This window comes from Bombus impatiens, unplaced genomic scaffold (assembly GCF_000188095.3).
Source record: "Bombus impatiens unplaced genomic scaffold, BIMP_2.2 scf_0321, whole genome shotgun sequence".
Classification (NCBI taxonomy): Eukaryota; Metazoa; Arthropoda; class Insecta; order Hymenoptera; family Apidae; genus Bombus; species Bombus impatiens.
In genome coordinates this window covers 150,549-170,681 of record NT_176740.1, presented here as the reverse complement: position 1 = coordinate 170,681, position 20,133 = coordinate 150,549, and the positions used below count along the sequence as shown (strand labels likewise).

Here is a 20,133-nt window from a genome sequence, read left to right as displayed (position 1 = left end):
GCATCGTGTAAATTTATCCTTCACCCTTCGCATTTGTATTACCGCGCGTTTTGCCAGTATGAAGTTAGTAACCAAACTCACCACGTGTTGTTGTTGGGCCAAAATACAAGTGTGTATTATTTTGTGACGGAAACAGTTATAATTCATAATTACATTTTGTATCATTTTGTAACGTGTTAAGTGATTTCAATAAGTCTTTACTAAATCCGTAGAAAAGCAGCCGACAAAAAAGTAAGTACTAATATCTTTTAAAAATAAGAAAATACACACATACACGTGTTTTTATTTGTTACAAAGTATGATAGTATTCTTTATAGAAGGATTTTTTTATTACGTATCTATAAATATAATTAATTTTGACATATATCGTTATACTCTCTAATATTAGTTTAAATTTTGTTTAGCATTAAATTCTAACCTATATTTAGCATTAATATATTTCTCCCGCGTTTGTGATCAGCTCGACGAAGCATTTCTAAGGTGTTTGTGTCTTGTGCTTCAAACGTAAGGTAAAAGAATTCATAAAAATAAAAGCGTACTGTAATTACATAAAAACAAATTTAGTTAAGCCTTATTAGATTGAAGTGGAAAAAAACACTTTACCAGATTTTTCAATCTCAAACATTAAAGCAAGAAACGTGTTCATAAGGTGAAGAGGTTATGTTGCTGCAACATTATTTTAATTGAAGCATAATAGTATAGTAGAATATAGCAAGAAAAGTTTTTAAAGTTTTTAATCAAAATATACAAATATGCCAACTTGGAATCAAATTCAAGCTCAACTACGAAATCCGAATAACCCAGTGGTATTTTTCGACGTATCTGTAGGCACTACAGAAATCGGACGAATGATTTTTGAGCTTTTCGAAGATGTTTGTCCAAAAACATCGGAGAATTTTCGACAATTCTGCACCGGAGAGTACAGAAAAGACGGTGTATCTTTAGGTTTTAAAGGTGCCATATTTCATAGAGTCATTAAAGACTTCATGATCCAAGGCGGTGATTTTGTGAACGGCGATGGTACTGGAGTCATAAGCATCTATGGTGGTGGAACATTTCCTGATGAAAATTTTACATTAAAACATGACTCACCTGGATTGTTATCCATGGCCAACAGTGGCAAAGACACTAACGGCTGTCAATTTTTCATCACTTGCGCCAAATGTAATTTCTTGGATGGTAAACACGTTGTTTTTGGAAGAGTTATCGATGGACTTCTAGTTATGAGGAAAGTAGAGAATGTTCCCACAGGGCCAAACAACAAACCAAAAATTCCTGTGACGATATCTCAATGCGGACAAATGTAATAGCTAACTAATTATATTTTATACTTTTAAATGTAAGATATGCTATAAAAAAGTTTGACATATTTCTTCAGAATAAGGGTACTATTTTACAATCATATACCTTTTCCCATTCTAATATTTAAATAGTTTTTTTAGTAAATATATTTCAATAAGTTATAATTATAGCCTAAATTGGTAATTATGATTGTAATGATTTACTTCGGAGCTGTCTGCATCTTACGTTGCCTTCAGGTATCTTATGATTTCTTACTAATAGAGATTGCCTATCAAGACCTGCTTAATTGTACTTAAAAGTTAATAAGTTGCATCTTGATCGACGGATTGATAACTTCGAGGAACTAAAGCCGTGATTAAAAATTCTTGATACGATAAAAATAAAAAAAAGTTATCGTTTTACGAATTTCAATTTTATTCCGTTAAACTTACATACGAAATAAATAGTCATTAATATAATCTACATTGTATTGGATTGGATAAAAATCCAAACACGTTTGAAATATCAATGCGACTTACAACTCGAATCGGTCTTCTCAGAAGTAAAACACCCAAAGTAAACACGTGTAATGTGTGTATTATCTAACACTATGATCAGCGTCGACTGACAAAATTCCAACCGTAAATATTTAGGTCTTCATTTCGTATCTAATTTACAGTAATCTAATCGAGAACTATCCTTTATTCGTACATAATTCGTTCATGGAATAATTTAATATTATATCTATTAATAGCCTAAGAGACAATCGATGTACTTAACAGTGAGTCTTATTTCTGCCTAGCTACATATTCATTTTTTTCCTTTTTAATATGCTCTGAATTGTTACACGAATCGATAAATTGCTTATACTACGAACAATTATTTCTCTTCTATTTTATCGGGCACGTTTATTATATCGTTTCTCAATTGCAAAACTAGTACAGTTTATTCGAACAATTATTCTCGTCAGCACATAATCTCTTGCTTTGGTTGGTTGCGGAATAAATATGAAAATAAATTCCAGTTGCACTTACGTTGCATAAAATCGTGCGTAGAAAGGCAAATTCCCAAACGATTTACCAACATCTCGAAAAATGGTTTCCAGTAAACTTCAATAAATAGAATGTATCAATGTCTCAAACGATGACCAGTGTGCAATGCACTAGATCGACAACACCCTTCAGACTTTCTTCATCGATCACTCTCGATAAATACCTTCAGAATCGTTTCTATCGGACGAAATTTCCAGTTTATCGTAATTCGAAGGAAACTTATCTCGGTCGCAAGATTTGCTCGTTCCCTAAAAAACAACGATATGATGAACGGAGTTGTGATATTCCAAACAAGACCGGCCGGTTTCGAGAGGCATTCCTATCACATAATTCACGAATCATCTGGATATCATCATCGGGATCGTCACGACCTGAAAAAACATTACACCGATCATCATCGTCAGCAGCTCACGGCAACGATAGCAGTTGGTCCCTCCTCTTAGGCACCGTGAGCTGAGGTGTGGTCTACCTGCTGTTGCAGAACACGTCTTCCTCAATGGTATCGACCTGCGAGTTATCATCGACGACCATGATGGGCGTAGCACCGTCGTGGAGACTCGATTTCGAAATGGATCTTTTGTAAACGTCCCTCGTCACGCTCCTGGTGAAGCTGAACTTTCGTACCAGCTTTTTGTCCAATGCAGCGGGACTCTTTGGTCCCTTCGCCCTAAATTCGTCTTCTGTTCCTTCGTAATGAGCGAGCATCACCTCCGTCGCGTGTTCTTCGATCACGTCCACGGCATAATCGATATCATCGTCAGTAGCATTTTCCTTGATCACGCAGAATCTCAAGATATACTTTCCCATGACTCTGGCTGGGATCATATGAAGTCTGCCGGATGCATTAATATTCGCCAACAATTCCTGATTGATCTCATCGCTCTCCTTCAGTCTGAAGCAGACCAGACCAACTCTCACATCGTTAGTGATCTCGAATCTTTTGTCCCTTCTCATCAGAGTCTCGAACCGTCTCGCCAGCCTGATATGGTTCCTTATGTACTTCTGCAATCCTGTAATTCCATACGATCTCATCACGAACCACAATTTCAACGCTCTGAATCGTCTGCTCAAAGGAATTCCCCAGTGACGATAATCGATAGATTCTCCGGATCTAGCGTGCTGAAGGTACAATGGATCGACGACGAGCGCCGACGTGAGCTTCACTCGATCCCGTACCCAAAGGCAGGAACAGTCGAAATTAACGAGCAACCACTTGTTGGGATTCGTGTTGAACGAGTCTGCGTGCTCGATACCCGTCATCAACGGCCTCATTTCCGGGCAAATGAACGCGTTCCCAGCGTAAGCACCGTCCACGTGGAGCCACATGTTAGGATACAGTTTGCACACTGGTCCGATTTCGACTAAATTATCGAACGCACAGGATCCGGTAGTGCCAAGTGTGGTGGAGACATAAAACGGAACCAAACCGTTTGCCACGTCTTCGCGGATCGCAGATTCCAGTCGCTTACCTCGCAAGGAACCTTTTTCATCTGGTTCAAGAACTCGAAGCTTCACCAAACTGATCATCGCTGCCTTTTCGACGCAGGAATGAGCTTCTGTGGAACAATAGGCGACCAACCGTGGTAGAAAGGCCGAGTCCTCGGTGTTCGGGTCTTGCTCCTTCAAGGTTCGAATCGCTTGGGTACGTGCCGCAAGCATGGTGACCAGAATACACTCGGAGGCTGACCCTTGTATCACTCCACCACCTTTCGAGCTTTTGTGTTCAGCTAGGAACTCCGCTGGTAGGTCTATCGCTTTTGCGTACCAGTCGAGTACGATCGTTTCCAGTTCCGTGCAGGCCGGGCTCGCCGCCCAAGAGAAACCTATGCACCCGATTGCGTCCGACAGCATGTCCCCGAGGATCGAAGGGAACGAGTTACCCGCTGGAAAGTACGCGTGAAAACGTGGATGCTGCCAGTGTGTGATCTGTAAACCATCCGTGTTTTCTCAGTAATCGACGTTTGTATTGGACGTAAAGATTTGTAAAAAAAATTTTTATACGAATTTTTCAATGTCGAGGTATGAGTTTAAAAACTCCGCAACACACGAACATTAAATTAGCAAAGAAATATTGGAAATAGGATGATCTAACGATAATGAAAAGTGTTGCTTTATGATCGACCAGGTTTTTCCTATTTTTTTAGTATTCGTGAATATTATTAACATCGAAAGAGGTCGGAATCAACGAAGGGGGATCGATAATCGAGCCCATAGTTGACACTCACCCCGGGCATTATTTTGCTGTCGACGTCCCTCATTATGGCATCCCATGATTCCCCTTTCGCTGGAGCTTCTTTGGGAAGTAGGGGCCTTAGATACCCTGGATCCACGTTCGCCGTCACCCTCTTTCCCTCCAAGGTGCGGAGATACTCGCAAATATACTCGATCATCTCCTTGCCACGTACTTGAAACTCATCGATGTTCATGATAATTGCCGGCTGGAATGTAATTCGAAGGAGAGACGGGCTAGTGCGTGCCAATGAAACTCATGTTTGATTAAGCACGTTCTCGGCTAAAGCGTGTGTACGTGATCGTGACATTTTTCACCGCCATTTATCGGGATTACAGACGAAATAAACGTCATTCGCAAGCAAAGAAATACCTGGGATGAAATATCTTCTTTACGTGTTCTCTTTTCTTTACGTTACTTCTCTTTGTTGCTTTTACTTTTCTTTTTCCAAAAGATTCCGAAAGAGTCGGTTGCTGCGTTTTATTTCTCAAGCTACTCTACGATTTCGACTTTTCGAAATATCCAAGCGTTTTTCACTCACTTTTTCTTTTTGATTGGCGGATAGAAAATCCGATCCACTTCGAAGATATATCACTCGAACGTTTCAATACGTTTCTCTTGGAGAAGGAATTTGAAAATGGTCGTTTGAGTTGTTTCAGAACATGATCCCACTTGGAAAGAAACGCGTAACAGGTTTGTCCCGTGTTGGAACCGAGACTGGTGGCACCTGGCATAGCGCCGGTCAGTTTTATGCGCGCCTCCTCTTCGTACATCCCTGCCTCACGCAGATAAAATTAAGGCGGAGCTTCGCCTATCGTGAAAAATATTAACTTACCTGCTTCATTCTGGATTACGACACTGGCGCCTACTGTAACGCTTCTTACGTAAATACCTGCTCGAAAAAAGGGATCACACCCCTTCGAAATTTCTCTCCAACCTATAAAATTCGTCATACTTCCACTCAACCAATTTAGCAGCGCTTTTTCCCTCCCACGTGTGACGTGATAATTCATTCTTTCCCTCAAATGTGTACACCGGTACACTTATACCTTCTTTATAAAAAAAAAAAGTGATACGATTTTTAAAGAATTGTCAATTTTCTCGCTCGAACATTTTTCTTCTTTTTTTTTTACTAAATTTTAATTGCTTTTTTGCAATTTATACCTAAAAGATTTCACTAAAAATTATTTCATCTGAGGATACCTCCGTTACTGTTTTTAATTATTTTCTCAGAAAAGGAAACAACAATAATTGAAATTTCTGGCATGTTTCGTACCGATCGTTCGAAGAGAGTTAATTCGACGATTAGAAAATCGATTGCCACCCGCGCGGATAGTGGTCGCGGATCGATGCCAAAAATCTGAACGAAAATTCGTAAGAAGGGTGGTCGACATCAATGGTGATGTATCGAGGGGGTCGCTGCTTGAATAAGCCAGCGTGTTGTCGATGATGCACGGGGAGTAAACTCGCCCCCTCCTCCCCCGTTTATAAATAGACGTTTACTCTTCACCTACATTTACAACACCCCGTAGAAGCGGTGACAGGTCACCGCTCAATCTTTGTAACACATACAAGCAGACACATGGCGAACACCATTTTCTCTCTCGCCACTACCTTCACGCATGGTCTGCTCGCGACCGACGTTTTCGAATTGGATTCTCGATCGAGGGTGTCGATACGATTGCCATTCAGTTCGAATTAATTAATTCCACCGCTGATCCCCTTTTTTCCGCCGGCCATTGTCCATTTGACTCGCGTTAGCTTCGGGCAAGTTGCCGATCAAAAAACCGCTATACCCCAAACAATTAGAAAGCTACTTTCCCGGGGAGATCGAAGTAAATTGAATTCATAGTTTAAAACAATTAAATGTAATTTTCATAAGGAGGGAGAGAAGTATATTCGATCTATCGTTGAACCGTTGTTTTCATATTTTCTTCTATTTATTATCGAATTATTTAGCTAGTTAGAATTTGTAGGTGTTGCATCTTTTACTAAAGAAGAAAAAAAAAAGGTAGAAGTATTCTCGTGATGGGTTTTTCTTACAATAAGTTACGCTCGTTTATTTTTCGACATTGGAGACTATCCTTTGATCTCTGTTAATATGCAACAGCCTACGTAAGGGATAGTATTTGTCGCTCGTTCAATTACCAATATTCTGCCAATGATCGACATTATCGACAGTTTCCCCTTCTCCAGTGAACCAATTTACGATTACGCGTTTTCGCTTGACGTAGCATCTTTCGGCGGGTGATGACTGAGCCACGCGCCACGTTTTCGTTTTCATAACAAGATGCCGTTTTCGCAAATAAGTTCTACGAAAATGGAATCGAAACGAAATTGAATATAAATGTCACTGGATACTTAGAAGAGAGAAAAAGAGAGAGAACGATATCCGAGCAAACGGTCCAGGTACATCGTTCACCCTCGTGACCCCAACCTTTTCGATCGTGTAACGAATAGCTTTTTATGACCTTTTTTCGATATTCCCGCGATACGAGTTTCCGTTTCATGTTTTTTTATTCCACTGCCCACCCTCCCCCTTTCTAACTCCATGCCCGGGCCAATTCACAGACATCTCTATAACGACAGAAAACAATTACGATTGCAGATGATGTGGTGAATAATTGGAAATACCATGGTTTCTGTACTTGAAGAAATCCATTTTACTATATAGAGCACGCTTTATATATCATATAGGTAATGTATATTGGATAGAATAATATGTTACATACGTAGCGTGTTTCACGTGGTACACGATTCTGTCGCGATCCAAAGAGAGCACACTTATATAAACAGATCGATAAGCAAGTAAAGATGATGTACTTATATCTATCGAGCCGCTTCCTTCGGTCGAGCCGTGAACGCGAAACTTTGCAACTACTGCACACAGTCCCGAAGGGCTAACTAAACAGGCGACGAAAAACGATGCCACGATCAAACAGGGTCGTCGATCAATTTCGACCATATTTTCATTCGTCGACTGTTGCTGAGCAATTTTAAGGGAATTTTCTTGTTTGAGAATCTTGCACCGTTTCTTTTTAATCGACGATTCCGTCGGCAGTATCCGTACGTGATTCGATTGCGAGAATCGTTGTTGCTTCGTTATATAAGTTTCATTCCTGTCAATGTATCTGGAGAAACTTTCGAAACTTTAGAGAAAAAAAAAACGATGAAGGATCGGGCAAGGTTTTACGCTCTGCCATTTGGCGATCTTCCACGGGACGGCGAAGCGGATGGCGATGGATCCGGACTGCATCCGTTGCTGCTTCCGCGACGACTTCCGGTACCGCTTGCTTTCAGCCGTACCATGGTATCCAGATGACGAAATCTAAAATTATTTCCTTCGATTAATAAGAAAACACGATGTAAGGACGATTTCGAATATTCGATGTAAATGCAAAGTTTCGATCTCGTTATAGGAAAGAAGAAAAATGTGAAATATCGTTTTAAAGAGAGGAAGAGAAGATAAAATAGAAATTTGCAGAATATTTTCCAACGTGCCTAAGAGATAGTTCGCTAGTATCGGCGGCGTCCTTCATCAGATACGCTAGTGGCCACGATATCCACGAACGTCTACCGTCAGACATACTAAATCAGTGATTTTGTTAAATCTCTGTAATCCATTTTAAGGATACAGCAAAGTCTTACGTTGCGCTGTTCGTAGGATTCGAACCGATACCACCGATGGTTGCTTGAGTATCGAGTTTTCCCCCTGTCCTGTTTGGCGTCTTCGTAAAACCAGGCTGAATCGCAGGATCAGACACCATGCGGACGAAGAAGGACCTTCTTTGCTCCAAAGTGGCTCTCTTCTTCTCCTCGAGCATTTTCCTCTGTGTCAACTCGTCCATGACATCCTGCAATTGAAGATAAAATAAAGATACACGTAATACGCAAGAACATTCAAAGAGCGAAACGAAATTCCAATTGGAGAGATTTCGCTCACCTTGGACTCTAACAACTCAGCTAGATAATCCGTGATTATGCTCCACGCTATGTCTACGATATAAAAATAAGAATTGAGTAATAGAGTAAAAATTGAGTAAAAGAAACGTGTAAGAATGGTATTATCAAGCAAGATATTGCTAACCAACGTCAGAAGCGGTGGCATTCGGCGCAGCAAGTGCGAAACGAATCGTGAAGCGTTGATTCACTCTGGCTGGCACCATATGCAGCTTTCCAGAATCATTGATAGCACTGAGAAGCTTCTGATTTAGCTTGTCGGTGCCTTTTGCTCGGAAACAAACCAGGCCCAACTGAAAACCATTTAATACAATAAAACTTGGTAACGCGATAAACCTTGACTCCAAGCCTTGATTCACTGCTGTCTTCGTATTGTCTTCGCGAGTCGCTCACCACAACTTCGTTACAGAGCTCGAATCTCGAATCCTTCCTCACCAACGCCTCGAATCTTTTCGCCAATTGAACGTGATTTCGAATGTAGGCCTGCAAACCGGATATCCCGTAGCTTCTCATCACGAACCACAGCTTCAAGGAACGAAATCGTCGGCTCAGTGGTATGCTCCAGTGTCTGGGCAAACAAAAAATTAAAAATAACGGATGTTGAATGAACAAACGATGCTTGTTTTTTTTTTAATGAAATAAACAACGTCGATGAAATCGATAGTACCTATAATCGATGGCTGTATCCGCGTGAGTATGCTGCAGGTAAAGAGGATCGACGACGAGCGCGCCTGTCAGCTTGAATCTGTCACGAACCCAGAGACAGGAACAATCGAAGTTCGTTAATAGGAATTTGTTCGTGTTGGTGTTGAAAGAATCTGCGTATTCGATACCAGCCATCAGGTACTTTAGTTCCGGACAAATGAACGAGTTGCCTGCGTAAGCCGCATCCACGTGTAACCATACCTATCGACAGCCATAATACAAATTTTGGGGCTGAATATACGCGATAACGTAGCTTGAAAATCGCAAATGTTCTTACGCCTGGATATTTTTTACAAACTGGACCGATTTCTCTGAGATTATCGAAGGAGCAACAAGCAGTTGTGCCTAAAGTAGTTGAAACGAAAAAGGGGATGTATCCTTCGGCTGTATCAGCTTCGATTGCCTGAAGAAAATTGCACGATGACGAAGAAGGAACTTTTAATCAAAATCAACACGTTTGCTATATCACTTTCGCGTATATAACTTGCTAAAACATACAACGATACGTATCATACAAGCGAAGATTACGAGAATTTTCTAATACAATTCGATCACCAATTCTCTGTGGTAGCGAACGTGTTAAATATAAATATAATCGGAAAGAAAAATTCTACCTGACGCAAAGTTTCACCACGAAGAACGCTCTTGTCGTCGGGCTCCAAAATCCTTAATTTTACGAAGCAGATCATCGCGTCCTTTTCGACACAGCTGTGACTTTCGCGACTACAGTAAGCCATTAATTTTCCTAAAAGAGCAGTTTCGTCCAAATGTGCGTGAGCAGGTAACTCTTTTAATCTACCGATAGCTTGTGCTCTTGCTGCCAGCATACACACTAAAACACACTCCGAAGCTGAGCCCTAAAATTCGTTTAACTGTTATCTCATAGCCTACGATTTATATATAACGATTAGGTTATTTAATTAATCCAGCAGAAAGTGTTTAATTCTCGTAAAATATCAAAGTATTTACTTGTATCACACCACCTCCTTTGCTACCAGGGCTAAAATAAAGAAAGTCCGTCGGTAGACCAATAGCTTTGCCTGTAATTTAGTATACCCGATGATATTCGTTCTGTAATACTTCATATAAATTCGATTGATATTTAATGGAATAATATTGAATTACCGAACCAGTCACAGACTATCGTCTCGAGCTCCGTGCAGGCTGGACTGGCCGCCTAGAACAAATAAAACGTCGAAATACAGAAATGAACGAACAAACAGACTTGAGCGATCCGTCAAATCTTTCTAATCCATGTTCTTCGTACCCTGATCTTCGCGAGAAAATTGAATTTCGTGTATCGATGCGACTTCAGCATCCTCGGAAATGTTATATTCGTAACATATATTTATAGAGACGTTACATACGCAACGCGGATGTTAAGTAATTTTCTCGAAAGGAAGAAAAAAAAATATTGAACTCACCCATGAAAACCCAATGCAACCTATTGCATCCGACAACATATCGCCAAGAATCGATGGAAAAGAATTTCCAGCTGGAAAGTACGCGTGAAACCGTGGATGTTGCCAGTGAGTTATCTATAAATATTTTTTGCTCCTTTTATCCATCTCTTTTTATTTACACGTTGTTTTTCTTTTCATTGTCAAAATCTTAAAATTCTTTCATCACTTGTAAACATTATCAAAGTCACAGAGAATGAAAAGTGATTCTACTTTTCACTTACTCCGGGCATGATCTTCGATTCGACGTCCCTCATGATGTCCTCCCAAGGTTCAGGTTCCCGCGGTGCTTCCGATGGTAGGAGGGGTCTCAAATATCCGGGGCCAACGTCCGGTGTTACTCTCCGATTGTGAATATTACTCATAAATTCGCAAATGTACTCCACCATCTCCTTGCCACGCATGCGAAACTCCTGAATGTCCATGATGATCTGTTTGGTCCTTGAAAACCTTTGGATAGAACGTGATTTCGTTTATCGTCACAGTTATCACGAATTTACTTGTTGTTCTACTTTCTAGTTAATTCGATAGTAATATCTGTCACAAGCTCGATAAGGATGAACCCTTTTCCACTCTGTATCTGCCACTAAATGCGACACGATTAATTCGTCAATGAAATTAAAGAAATTGGTAAACGCGGAATTACATAGACACTCTTACTTTCAGTAACTTCAAAATTACAATCTTCCTATCAATTTGCGAAAGGAAAATTTTAATATTTTGCTCGTCAAAAGCGCAAACTTTTGTCTTTCGTCTTTATCATTCGTTCTCGTCGAACGTATAATATATGGATTTGCCGGCTACGTTGATGCTTCGCACTGAACGTATATATACGTCGGTCGTCGACAAAGGGATAAACGATACGATAAAGATATTACAGAAACTTTCTTAGTTTCACTGGAACAACACGTCGAATAAAGACAACTAATTGGTGAGAACATTGATGAATGCAGAATTGTATTCGCTCGAAGGATCAACCCTCGACACAGACACTCTTGCTTCCTTAAAAACGTAAAAAAAATTACCGCAGTATCTCGTTATACGATGCGGAAAGATGTTTGGATATATTTTGTAATTTCACTTTTTGTCACGATCGGAAGGACTTGAACGAAAATTCGTAGTCCCCACGCGGAAGACCGTCCTACCTGTTGCTAGCGACGACGACGAAGATCGTAAGGTCCAACCGGTGTACGTTGAATGAGCCACGACCGAACAATCCGCACTTTCGCCTACCACCGCGGATATATCGAGGATCCAGGGAGCGAGGATTCTTCAATTCCTGCGCAAACGCGTCCTTCCGTGCGATCTTCTTAGCGTATCCTCGAAAGGACGAGCGGGAGAAATGGGTGGATCTATGTATGGCTAGGAACGCAATTTCCGTTAAAGGGAAGATCGAAATAGACACGTAAGGGTACCGACTGCCCTTCGTTCAATCAGTAACCTCATGCCTGCTCTTTCTTACGAAACTTTAACGGCCGCGCCTAGTCAAAATCGTGTATTCTTTGAAAATTCGTTCTTTACTTCTCTACCGGTGAATATAATTTTGATCATATAGATCGTTAGATTGGACGGAATTTTACGAAGGGTGACACGTGCTTCTGATTAGCTGCAATCTTCTAGCAATCTGGCAAGCTTCTAAGAGGTGTCCTTGAACGATAATGAACTTGACGATGTTCCATAGACGATTCCAGAAAGTGATGTAATGGTAGACTTTACAATTTACAGTCGTATCTGTGACATTCACTGATTACATAGTTTATCGTTACGTGTATTATCAATGAGAAGAGCACGGTTTCTTAACGAAACAACGAGTTCTAACGAACTTGTTTAAGAAGGCATCGTTGGATGGTTGTTTGATTTCGTAATAGGTCATACGATGAAATAGGGAATAGGAAGGTCTTCGCGCGGGGAAACTTCATTCTGCAGGTCGATTGACTCGGAAATGTTCATACAATCGTTCGAGGGAGCGTAGTTCTCCTCCGGGGTATTGGAGGAAAACTTCTGAAAACGGCTTGCGCCGTTCATTGGCGATGAAATCGTTGAGCGTCTTCTCCATAGAAGAGTTGGCCACTCGAATAAATTGGAAGCAAGGCTTCTGAGCGCCCGATGGTTTATTACGGTGGGAAAAGAGCGCGTAGGTATGGTTAAAAAGGTGTCAGACGCAGAATATCTCGTCCCCTCTCCCTTTAAAAGTCGTAGCGATGCAGCTGCACCAAAAGTGGTCCGGAACTCCTTGACCTTTCGTTCTCTCGTTTAGAGAATCCTCTGATACATGAAGAATCTCGTCAGATCTTCCGTCACGTCGAAATTAGTTTCCTTCGTTGCTCGAACAAAACATATCGGGTCGAATAGCGAGAAACACTCGATGGCTAAGAAACAATGTCTCTAACTAGTTCACCGACATCGATGAAACACATTTCCTCGTTATAGATTGAACGATCAAACGCTGGAAATTCTGTTTACCATTAGTTCCTTTTAACAAGTTACTTTCCTTCTATACAAAGTCTCACACTAACATAGAAATCGTAATTCAACGACGCAAACGCGATGTTGTCGACTATCTATCTGCCGCCATCGACGTGCACGAGCCTAACGTAACAGTTTCTGTATCCGATATAGGACAAATAATGATTTGTGACGTAGCGAACACTGAACTAGACGTACATCGAAAGCGCTCCGTGCCTAAATCTTTAATCGTAATCGATCGGAAGAAGTGTCGGTATCTGTCCAACAAATTCTTCCGGATACGCGTACCGGTATAATTTCCATAGATGAAGAAGTTGACGCGCGAAGAAACGATCAGAGGTTTTTCAAGGATCAAGGATCTTGATGAAATAACGTGAGAATCGAATTAGTATCCACCAGTGGAAGCAGCCGTTTCGTTTCACATAGGCAAAACGACGCCCTTTAGGGATAAAAACGTTCATAATGCTGGAATGCAGGGGTGAGAAACTGATAGGGGTGCTTAATAATGCAATATGGCGTCGGGGAGTCGCGGCGCTATGCCGACTATGCCGCATACCACCACCATATACGCCTACACTGCGACCCCCTTACACCCTCCGTATTTGCCCCCGACTACGAACAAGCCAGAGGGGTAGGGATGTACCGTGCAATCGAATGCTGATTGGAAAATATTGATGGAGTTTCCATAGGGGATCCCTCAGACCGCCGATGCTTTTTCCAAGTTCGCCTCGGAATTCCAGAAATTACACTGAACGCCAACTTTCGAGAAACGTCCCAGTTTCATTCTGGGGAAGATTGATATTAATTGATGATCGTCGAATCGTACGTTGGTCGTCGAATATATAAAGTCTCGATTTTTGAATGGTTAAGGGTTGTTATAATTAAATATCGACGTTCTAGGGTAGGAAATTTATTTCGTAGGTAGATTCTTTGTTCATCTTTCGAAGGATGTCTCAGTTTCGTGCTAAGGAGAATCGATATTAAACGATGATCGTCAAATTGTCTCGATCGTTGAATCTATGAAATTTCATTTTCGAATGACAGTGGATTGAATAGGAGCGAATGTGATATTCGTTAATGCAAGATTTCTTCTATATAGGTCTTTGTTTATTTCTTATATTGTAGAAATGGAAATTAACTTTTAAGACAACTGAGACAAGTTATAAGTTTTCTGATACCACTGAGATCTATAGGAATATAAATTATTATATCGCTAAGCGACAAAACGTAATTCAATATGTCACTTAAAAAATTATAATCAGCTTGTACTTTTTCAAACTCGAGTGTATTATATTCTACGCTATTATGCTGTCGCGTTCATTCGTCAAAAAAGTGTATCTTGAAAGGATTAAATTGTTTTTAACAGAGTGAAGGTATCGGTATGGTTTCGGAGCGCCGTGTCTGACCAATGATGGTCATTTTCCACTTGAAACGCGACATATCGTTTAGACTGGCGTCGAATTACAAGTAACTGAAGAAAGTGAAATTTACTGTACACTGATTGATTTTATCTTAATAAGAATAAAAATAAATGTACATTTAACTGATTACACCTCTAATGGAAATAAGTTGATTTTTATTTATTATATAAAATATAATCGAATCTGATGTAAGCCAAGTTCAAGATTAGCAACTTGAAGGAATTGTAGATATTTAAATATTCCTGTATGAGAGAAGAGAAGATAAGATAGGATGAAACCGAGAAAGGTTTATGTGCAAGACTGTACTCGGTCATTCCAAGTTCCATGAATGGTTCCAAGAATGGCACGCCGAAGAACCGATGCCTGCGGACTCATGACCTACTGGCAGAGAGACGTGGTCTCCTCCGCTCTTTCATGATTCTACCCTCGTAATAATTCTCTTTAAGATTACGAAAATCAGCAGAAATATTTTTTCGAAATCTTAGTAGATCGTAAAAATCTCAATAAATATTCATTCAGTAACTGATTGATTTTCTTGCAGATGGTCCGACCAAAATTGAATAAGAAGAAATGGATGCAAGATATGGAGCCTGAGCCAACAGATTCGGGAATTCCTATACCAGATTTACCAGAAAAATTTCTTCTAATGCAAGTAAATGTCGAAATAAAAGTTCATAAAAGATTAACAGTGTCAACATTTTCATAGCATGTTGTTTAATGAGAATGTTTTCAGGTAAGAAGTGGCTCGAAAATTAGAAATGTTCTCGATTACGCGTTGAAAGAATTCTCAAATTATAACAACGTTGTTTGGAATGCGGTAGGGAAAGCTGTTGGGAAAGCTATTTCCTGTGCGGAAATTTTCAAAACGAAAGAAAAAGATCTTCATCAAATCACTAAAATACGTTTTATACAGTAAGTTATATAACACGGAAAGAAATGATAGTCTCTGTTTGTTTCTTAATTGAGGTACATGTATTATTAAAGGTCGAAGGAGTCGGAGAAGAGAAAGGAGAATGAATCCGCCGAAAATGTACAAATTTATCACGTCCCGGAAATATTTATTTTGCTTGCAAAAGAAGTAAAAGACACATCAGTGCCTGGGTAAATATTTATTTTGTAAAATTTTATAACTATATTGTTATATCATATTCCTGATGTTAATGTACAGCTACCAGGCGCCTGGTGATAATGGAGAATTCTTAAATGGCCAAGAAATGAAAAACGAGAGCAAAGGTAAGAAACAGGAAGCAGGTAGTAATGTGACCCGCGTGGATGCTGGGGAATTCGCAGCTATGGGATTGAGGGCTGGTCAAAAAAGGCCAAAGAAAGAGCAAACGAAAGGGCAAACAGAAGCACCACCAAAAAAGAGTAGGAAAAGAGCAAACGATGGTCGATAATACAAGCGAGAGAAATTAAATTGTATTGTATATAAAATTCTATCTGAAATAACTCGTATATAATCAGAGACAAAAATTTTTAATTTTAAATAAAAAATCATATTTTCTTCGAAAATTTGTACATTTGTAAGAATTTTAATTCTATCATATTTGTTTTATGCGCATGAAAGAGCGATACAATGATTCTTATTAAGTAAAAAGTTTATTCCTTGTCAGTACATGCATGTTTATTACAGAAATAATCACGCGCTTTCGGTGTATTTCTCATATTCCAATCTCTATTAACTGATCTTATCGTTATTAGATTTCTTATTTACAAATTATATATACAGTGTTACAATAGCATGCATGCACATTGCGGACTTATAACATACACTATGAAAATTACAGTGCCTTCTACAGAAATTTAATTGTAAGATCTTCTGTCTTTTGGTTTTAGAAAAAGTTATTCGCAATAGACGATTAGCAAACATCACATTTCACCAACAGTAAATGAAATTACTAAAAAATTCTTTCATGATGATTATGTTTCTCACCGTTGGTGAAACTGGAAGAGAGTACATTTTTGCAATTATTTCTGTTTCTTTTTTGTAATAATATATTCTTAGTATCAAATTCGTATAAGCTTACAAAAAACATTGTTTGAATTAATCGCGATTGATACATTAATAAACCAATAAATTCCAAAGTATTCTTAATTCTTTTTTTCATTTTCATATTATGTCAATTACTACTATAAACTACTTATTATGGAGCTTAAGTATTCGGCAGTAGTATGGATAATCTCCCAGCACTGATATTGTTTTTCTTACCGAGAAAACTAGAGAACACTTTCAACTTTCTCATTGGCAGAATTATTAATCGGTAAAAAATTAATGTCAATTAATATAGATAAATGATTATAAAAGAAACTAAAAAATAATATTCACTTGTATTCTCTAGTCTCATTTTTAAAAACGTGTGTGCCCTGATAATATAACAGGTCTGTATCATCCTTCTTATGTTTAATACTTTACAGACAATAAAAATGTAACGTTTTTAAACGGACTATACGATATTAAGAGTTATACCGGTAACAGGAGAAGAAAGTCAACATTTTAAGTTCAATCCCACATAAGATAAATATGTTATAAATAAGAACACTACACATTTACTATCATTACTAATAATGCATATAAGTGTTTGCTTCATTTGGTTACTGCACGATGATTATAGTTACGTTATATTGATAACGTTTGCTACAGTAAATATATCCATTTTTTTATGATGACTCAATGAAGTAAGAAAAAAATATCGATATTTAATGTTAGATTTCGAATTAGTCAAACACATCGTAATAAGGTTACTTACAAAAAAGAAATCTAAATTTATAATTAGTTTCAATAAAATTAAATATTTTTATACAAAAAAGAAAGTACAAAATATATAAAGATATGCTATGTAAAAGACTGAATAATTTTACTTTAAATTTTCTTGAATTTCTTGTTATATTATTTCATGAAATGCCATTTGGTAAAATTATGTTTTCAAAAATGTTTAAAACTATTTTGTTACATTAACAACGTAAACTCATGTAAAATTCATTAGTACAGAATTATTTTAACTTAATGTATTGTGTAGAAGGTATAATACATTTGTTTAAAATAAATTCATCTTTATACAAAGACTTAGTAATGGCTGGATCATAACTTCAACTATACCTTCCACACTTTACACATTCAATGATAAGTAAATACTATAAATATAATTTTTAAGCAAGAAAAGTTACTTTATACAATAAATTCCTGTTAGCAAAGACTGTATTAAAATGAATCTTAATTCAATTAATAACAAGAAATTCTAATAATATATTTCTAGACAGATTAGCAAAAATTTTCAATACTCTTGTAATAATTATAACTACAAGAGATATTTCAGCGATATATCAATATTACCAATGATTTCATTAAGGGGGTATTCTGGTCTAGAGACATGAATTTCGGGCGATTTTTGAAGCTCTGTACAAGCGAAACAAAAAATATTTTTGCTATCCTCCTTTTTAGCATTTGTTGCTAAATGCTCAAGAGTTGCAAAAAACTCAATATTTAAAAATTTATGAGCCGGCAAAGTGGGTGCTGCCAAAAAAATGGGGTGTCGTGGCGTGCATGATATCAACCCTTCTAGTCATTTGAAACAAAAAAAGCGAACAGATTCTTAATTAGTATGGATGTCGTTATCGTCTGAATCTTGGAAAAGTCAATACAACATTTTTTCACAAAATGACGGCCATTTAAAAAAAAATTTCTTATTTCGCACATTTTTTTGACAATTCCGAACGTTTAAAAAATAGTAATATTAAAGATTTTGAGCTGAGCGTGGTCCGGACGATAGAGGAGTATATAAGGAATATTCAGATCACATTTAAAATAAATCGGTTCATTAGAAATTGAGATATCGTGCACGCCAACTCAAAAAAAGTAATTTCGAGAAAAACGCGTTTAAAGTTTTGAGACAAGTTTACTCGGACACCGTCTACCGTCTACTGTTCATTTGTTCCGGTCGGACCGAAGCAGATGCTGCGTCACAAAAATGGCTGTAACTCATAAAATAGTTGAAATTCTGAAAAATCCTTTTAAGGACATATTCTTGAATGTCTAAACTTTGGAAATATGAAAAAAAAATTTCGATTTTTTTCAAATTTCTAGACTACAATACCACCTTAAATTTGACAAATCAATTTTGGACAATATAAATAAACATTCAAGTTCTACGCTTCACTTTCTGTCGTTCCTTCTTCTTCCATAATTGGTACTATTAAACTTTCTTTTGACATCAAATTATATTTTGTCACAAATGCTGTAAACCTAAAACAAAAAAGATTAATAATCAAAATAAATGAATTAATAAAATACTGATATTTCTATCTATGCTTTTATGATTAATCATTCTACCTGCGGCATAAAAAAGTCTCATTCTCAAATTCATCAAATATTGTTCTATGATGGTAATATGCATGAGAGAAGATTCTGTAAACTCTCCGGCTAACAGATCCAAGTTTTGCTACTGAAGATTCTTTGATACTTACTCTGAAATAAAACATAAAGAAATAGAGAGATAGATAAAAAATATTTATATATTCTAATTATCTACAATAATCTTTCGATACTATTTTTATATACCTGCTAGGAAAATACTTATTACTGTTAAGCAAACAAGCTGCACCATCGAGTGTATGTCGTGTATAATCAATAGCTGGACATTCTTTAGGTGTTTTATGTGCAGCACACAGAAATATCCACTGTTCAGTAGCTGTCATTTGAGTACAAGCTTCTGGATGGCATTCTGCTTGTAGTCTTACTGTTAAACCATTGAGTTCCATACAAAACTGTCTTAAATGTTCATATTTCCATACTGCTTCATCTTGTGCTTCTGGCATTTTCAATATTAGATCGACATTAGATGGATCTCTTCTAATCATCTGTTGAATATATTGTTGCACGGCCAGCGTGCTGTCCATTTCTTCAAAGGGTTCATCAGGCCACCTACAGAAATTCTAAACAAAGAAGGTTCCTAAATTAAGAATGTTTAATAAGAAATGAACAATCAGTGTCACTTACATGGCTCATTTATTACGTGTACAATCTATTATAATAATTACTTAATTATTAAAAAGTAGTAAATATTGTACCAAATATTATCTATCAAAATCTATATCTTTATCAGTAAAATGTATTTCTACAAATATGTAACTATGGGCGTATTAGCATTTAGACACGATTAGTACGTTACTGAAAATTTAAAACAATGTAAACGAAATATAATAAATTATTAGTTTGTAAACAATAATTTCTTTATAGAGCGTTCATTGATTTTCCAAAGATATGTCAAAAACGCATTTGGATATTTCTGTAAATACGTTGTACATAATCGAACCATCATTGAACGATAGCCTACAGGACATGAGAACAATAAATTCTCATGAAAGTTAACATTTTTATTAACCTTTGCTGTAGTTCCGGGTCTATTTCTTCTGAAGAATACACATCCGTCCGCCATCTTCATTTTTCCAGTTGTTGCACTCGATTAGCGTGCACGTTCGATTGAATCAAATAAAAAAAAGATCTGAGTGTCGTAATGTCGGCCTAGTAGAGGGTAGCGACACCATATCACTGCCATTACAAC

At 37.8% G+C, this 20,133-nt stretch overlaps 6 protein-coding genes across 9 annotated transcripts; 2 read left to right on the top strand and 4 right to left on the bottom strand.

Annotated features, from left to right (window-relative positions):
- The first annotated feature begins 40 nt into the window (after positions 1-40).
- Positions 41-17,255, top strand: LOC100740050 (ribonuclease P protein subunit p25-like protein). 2 transcript variants are annotated; one of them, XM_003489442.3, is made up of 5 exons: positions 41-231; positions 15,117-15,227; positions 15,309-15,487; positions 15,560-15,676; positions 15,744-17,255. In XM_003489442.3, the coding sequence occupies exons 2-5, from the start codon at positions 15,117-15,119 to the stop codon at positions 15,970-15,972; spliced, it is 636 nt and encodes a 211-aa protein (XP_003489490.1). In that variant the 5' UTR covers positions 41-231; the 3' UTR covers positions 15,973-17,255. The 2 variants fall into 2 exon arrangements, with proteins under 2 accessions (XP_003489490.1, XP_033176544.1); XM_033320653.1 differs by lacking the exon at positions 41-231 and adding an exon at positions 393-509.
- LOC100740174 (peptidyl-prolyl cis-trans isomerase H) lies at positions 508-1,380 on the top strand. Its single transcript, XM_003489443.4, has one exon. It carries the CDS (start codon positions 753-755, stop codon positions 1,305-1,307), a length of 555 nt encoding a protein of 184 aa, XP_003489491.1. The 5' UTR covers positions 508-752; the 3' UTR covers positions 1,308-1,380.
- Positions 1,696-5,239, bottom strand: LOC100750035 (tyrosine decarboxylase-like). 2 transcript variants are annotated; one of them, XM_012385577.3, is made up of 4 exons: positions 5,105-5,239; positions 4,559-4,771; positions 2,803-4,259; positions 1,696-2,704 (listed from the first exon to the last, which is right to left on the bottom strand). In XM_012385577.3, the coding sequence occupies exons 2-4, from the start codon at positions 4,757-4,759 to the stop codon at positions 2,698-2,700; spliced, it is 1,665 nt and encodes a 554-aa protein (XP_012241000.1). In that variant the 5' UTR covers positions 4,760-4,771; positions 5,105-5,239; the 3' UTR covers positions 1,696-2,697. The 2 variants fall into 2 exon arrangements, with proteins under 2 accessions (XP_012241000.1, XP_012240999.1); XM_012385576.3 differs by lacking the exon at positions 5,105-5,239 and adding an exon at positions 4,936-5,003.
- LOC112212853 lies at positions 5,074-5,603 on the bottom strand. Its single transcript, XM_024367635.2, has 2 exons — positions 5,399-5,603; positions 5,074-5,338 (listed from the first exon to the last, which is right to left on the bottom strand). Exons 1-2 carry the CDS (start codon positions 5,574-5,576, stop codon positions 5,097-5,099), a joined length of 420 nt encoding a protein of 139 aa, XP_024223403.1. The 5' UTR covers positions 5,577-5,603; the 3' UTR covers positions 5,074-5,096.
- LOC100749914 (aromatic-L-amino-acid decarboxylase) lies at positions 7,424-12,034 on the bottom strand. 2 transcript variants are annotated; one of them, XM_003489439.3, is made up of 14 exons: positions 11,834-12,034; positions 10,913-11,138; positions 10,653-10,766; positions 10,354-10,405; positions 10,198-10,268; positions 9,843-10,085; positions 9,506-9,631; positions 9,191-9,429; positions 8,917-9,091; positions 8,651-8,816; positions 8,507-8,559; positions 8,212-8,417; positions 8,065-8,151; positions 7,424-7,891 (listed from the first exon to the last, which is right to left on the bottom strand). In XM_003489439.3, the coding sequence occupies exons 2-14, from the start codon at positions 11,111-11,113 to the stop codon at positions 7,753-7,755; spliced, it is 1,872 nt and encodes a 623-aa protein (XP_003489487.1). In that variant the 5' UTR covers positions 11,114-11,138; positions 11,834-12,034; the 3' UTR covers positions 7,424-7,752. The 2 variants fall into 2 exon arrangements, with proteins under 2 accessions (XP_003489487.1, XP_033176543.1); XM_033320652.1 differs by having other exon boundaries at positions 8,065-8,136.
- A 185-nt stretch (positions 17,256-17,440) lies between the features above and the next one.
- On the bottom strand, positions 17,441-20,113 carry LOC100750150 (MOB kinase activator-like 4). Its single transcript, XM_024367633.2, has 5 exons — positions 19,954-20,113; positions 19,131-19,504; positions 18,903-19,037; positions 18,675-18,815; positions 17,441-17,921 (listed from the first exon to the last, which is right to left on the bottom strand). The coding sequence occupies exons 1-4, from the start codon at positions 20,011-20,013 to the stop codon at positions 18,719-18,721; spliced, it is 666 nt and encodes a 221-aa protein (XP_024223401.1). The 5' UTR covers positions 20,014-20,113; the 3' UTR covers positions 17,441-17,921; positions 18,675-18,718.
- Positions 20,114-20,133: the final 20 nt, after the last annotated feature.

Coding starts and splice junctions, on each gene's coding strand:
- LOC112212853 (XM_024367635.2), bottom strand. CDS start 5,576: ATGAATTATCACGTCACACGTGGGAGGGAAAAAGCGCTGCTAAATTGG. Junction 5,339..5,398: donor CGTAATCCAGAATGAAGCAG/GTAAGTTAATAT, acceptor TGCGTGAGGCAG/GGATGTACGAAGAGGAGGCG.
- LOC100749914 (XM_003489439.3), bottom strand. CDS start 11,113: ATGGACATTCAGGAGTTTCGCATGCGTGGCAAGGAGATGGTGGAGTAC. Junction 9,430..9,505: donor TTTGTAAAAAATATCCAGGC/GTAAGAACATTT, acceptor GGCTGTCGATAG/GTATGGTTACACGTGGATGC. Junction 7,892..8,064: donor ACTAGCGAACTATCTCTTAG/GCACGTTGGAAA, acceptor AAATAATTTTAG/ATTTCGTCATCTGGATACCA.
- LOC100740174 (XM_003489443.4), top strand. CDS start 753: ATGCCAACTTGGAATCAAATTCAAGCTCAACTACGAAATCCGAATAAC.
- LOC100750150 (XM_024367633.2), bottom strand. CDS start 20,013: ATGAAGATGGCGGACGGATGTGTATTCTTCAGAAGAAATAGACCCGGA. Junction 19,038..19,130: donor AATAAGTATTTTCCTAGCAG/GTATATAAAAAT, acceptor GTTTTATTTCAG/AGTAAGTATCAAAGAATCTT. Junction 18,816..18,902: donor GAGACTTTTTTATGCCGCAG/GTAGAATGATTA, acceptor TTTTTGTTTTAG/GTTTACAGCATTTGTGACAA.
- LOC100740050 (XM_003489442.3), top strand. CDS start 15,117: ATGGTCCGACCAAAATTGAATAAGAAGAAATGGATGCAAGATATGGAG. Junction 15,228..15,308: donor AAAAATTTCTTCTAATGCAA/GTAAATGTCGAA, acceptor GAATGTTTTCAG/GTAAGAAGTGGCTCGAAAAT. Junction 15,677..15,743: donor AAAGACACATCAGTGCCTGG/GTAAATATTTAT, acceptor GTTAATGTACAG/CTACCAGGCGCCTGGTGATA.
- LOC100750035 (XM_012385577.3), bottom strand. CDS start 4,759: ATGAACATCGATGAGTTTCAAGTACGTGGCAAGGAGATGATCGAGTAT. Junction 4,260..4,558: donor ACAGCAAAATAATGCCCGGG/GTGAGTGTCAAC, acceptor GATGGTTTACAG/ATCACACACTGGCAGCATCC.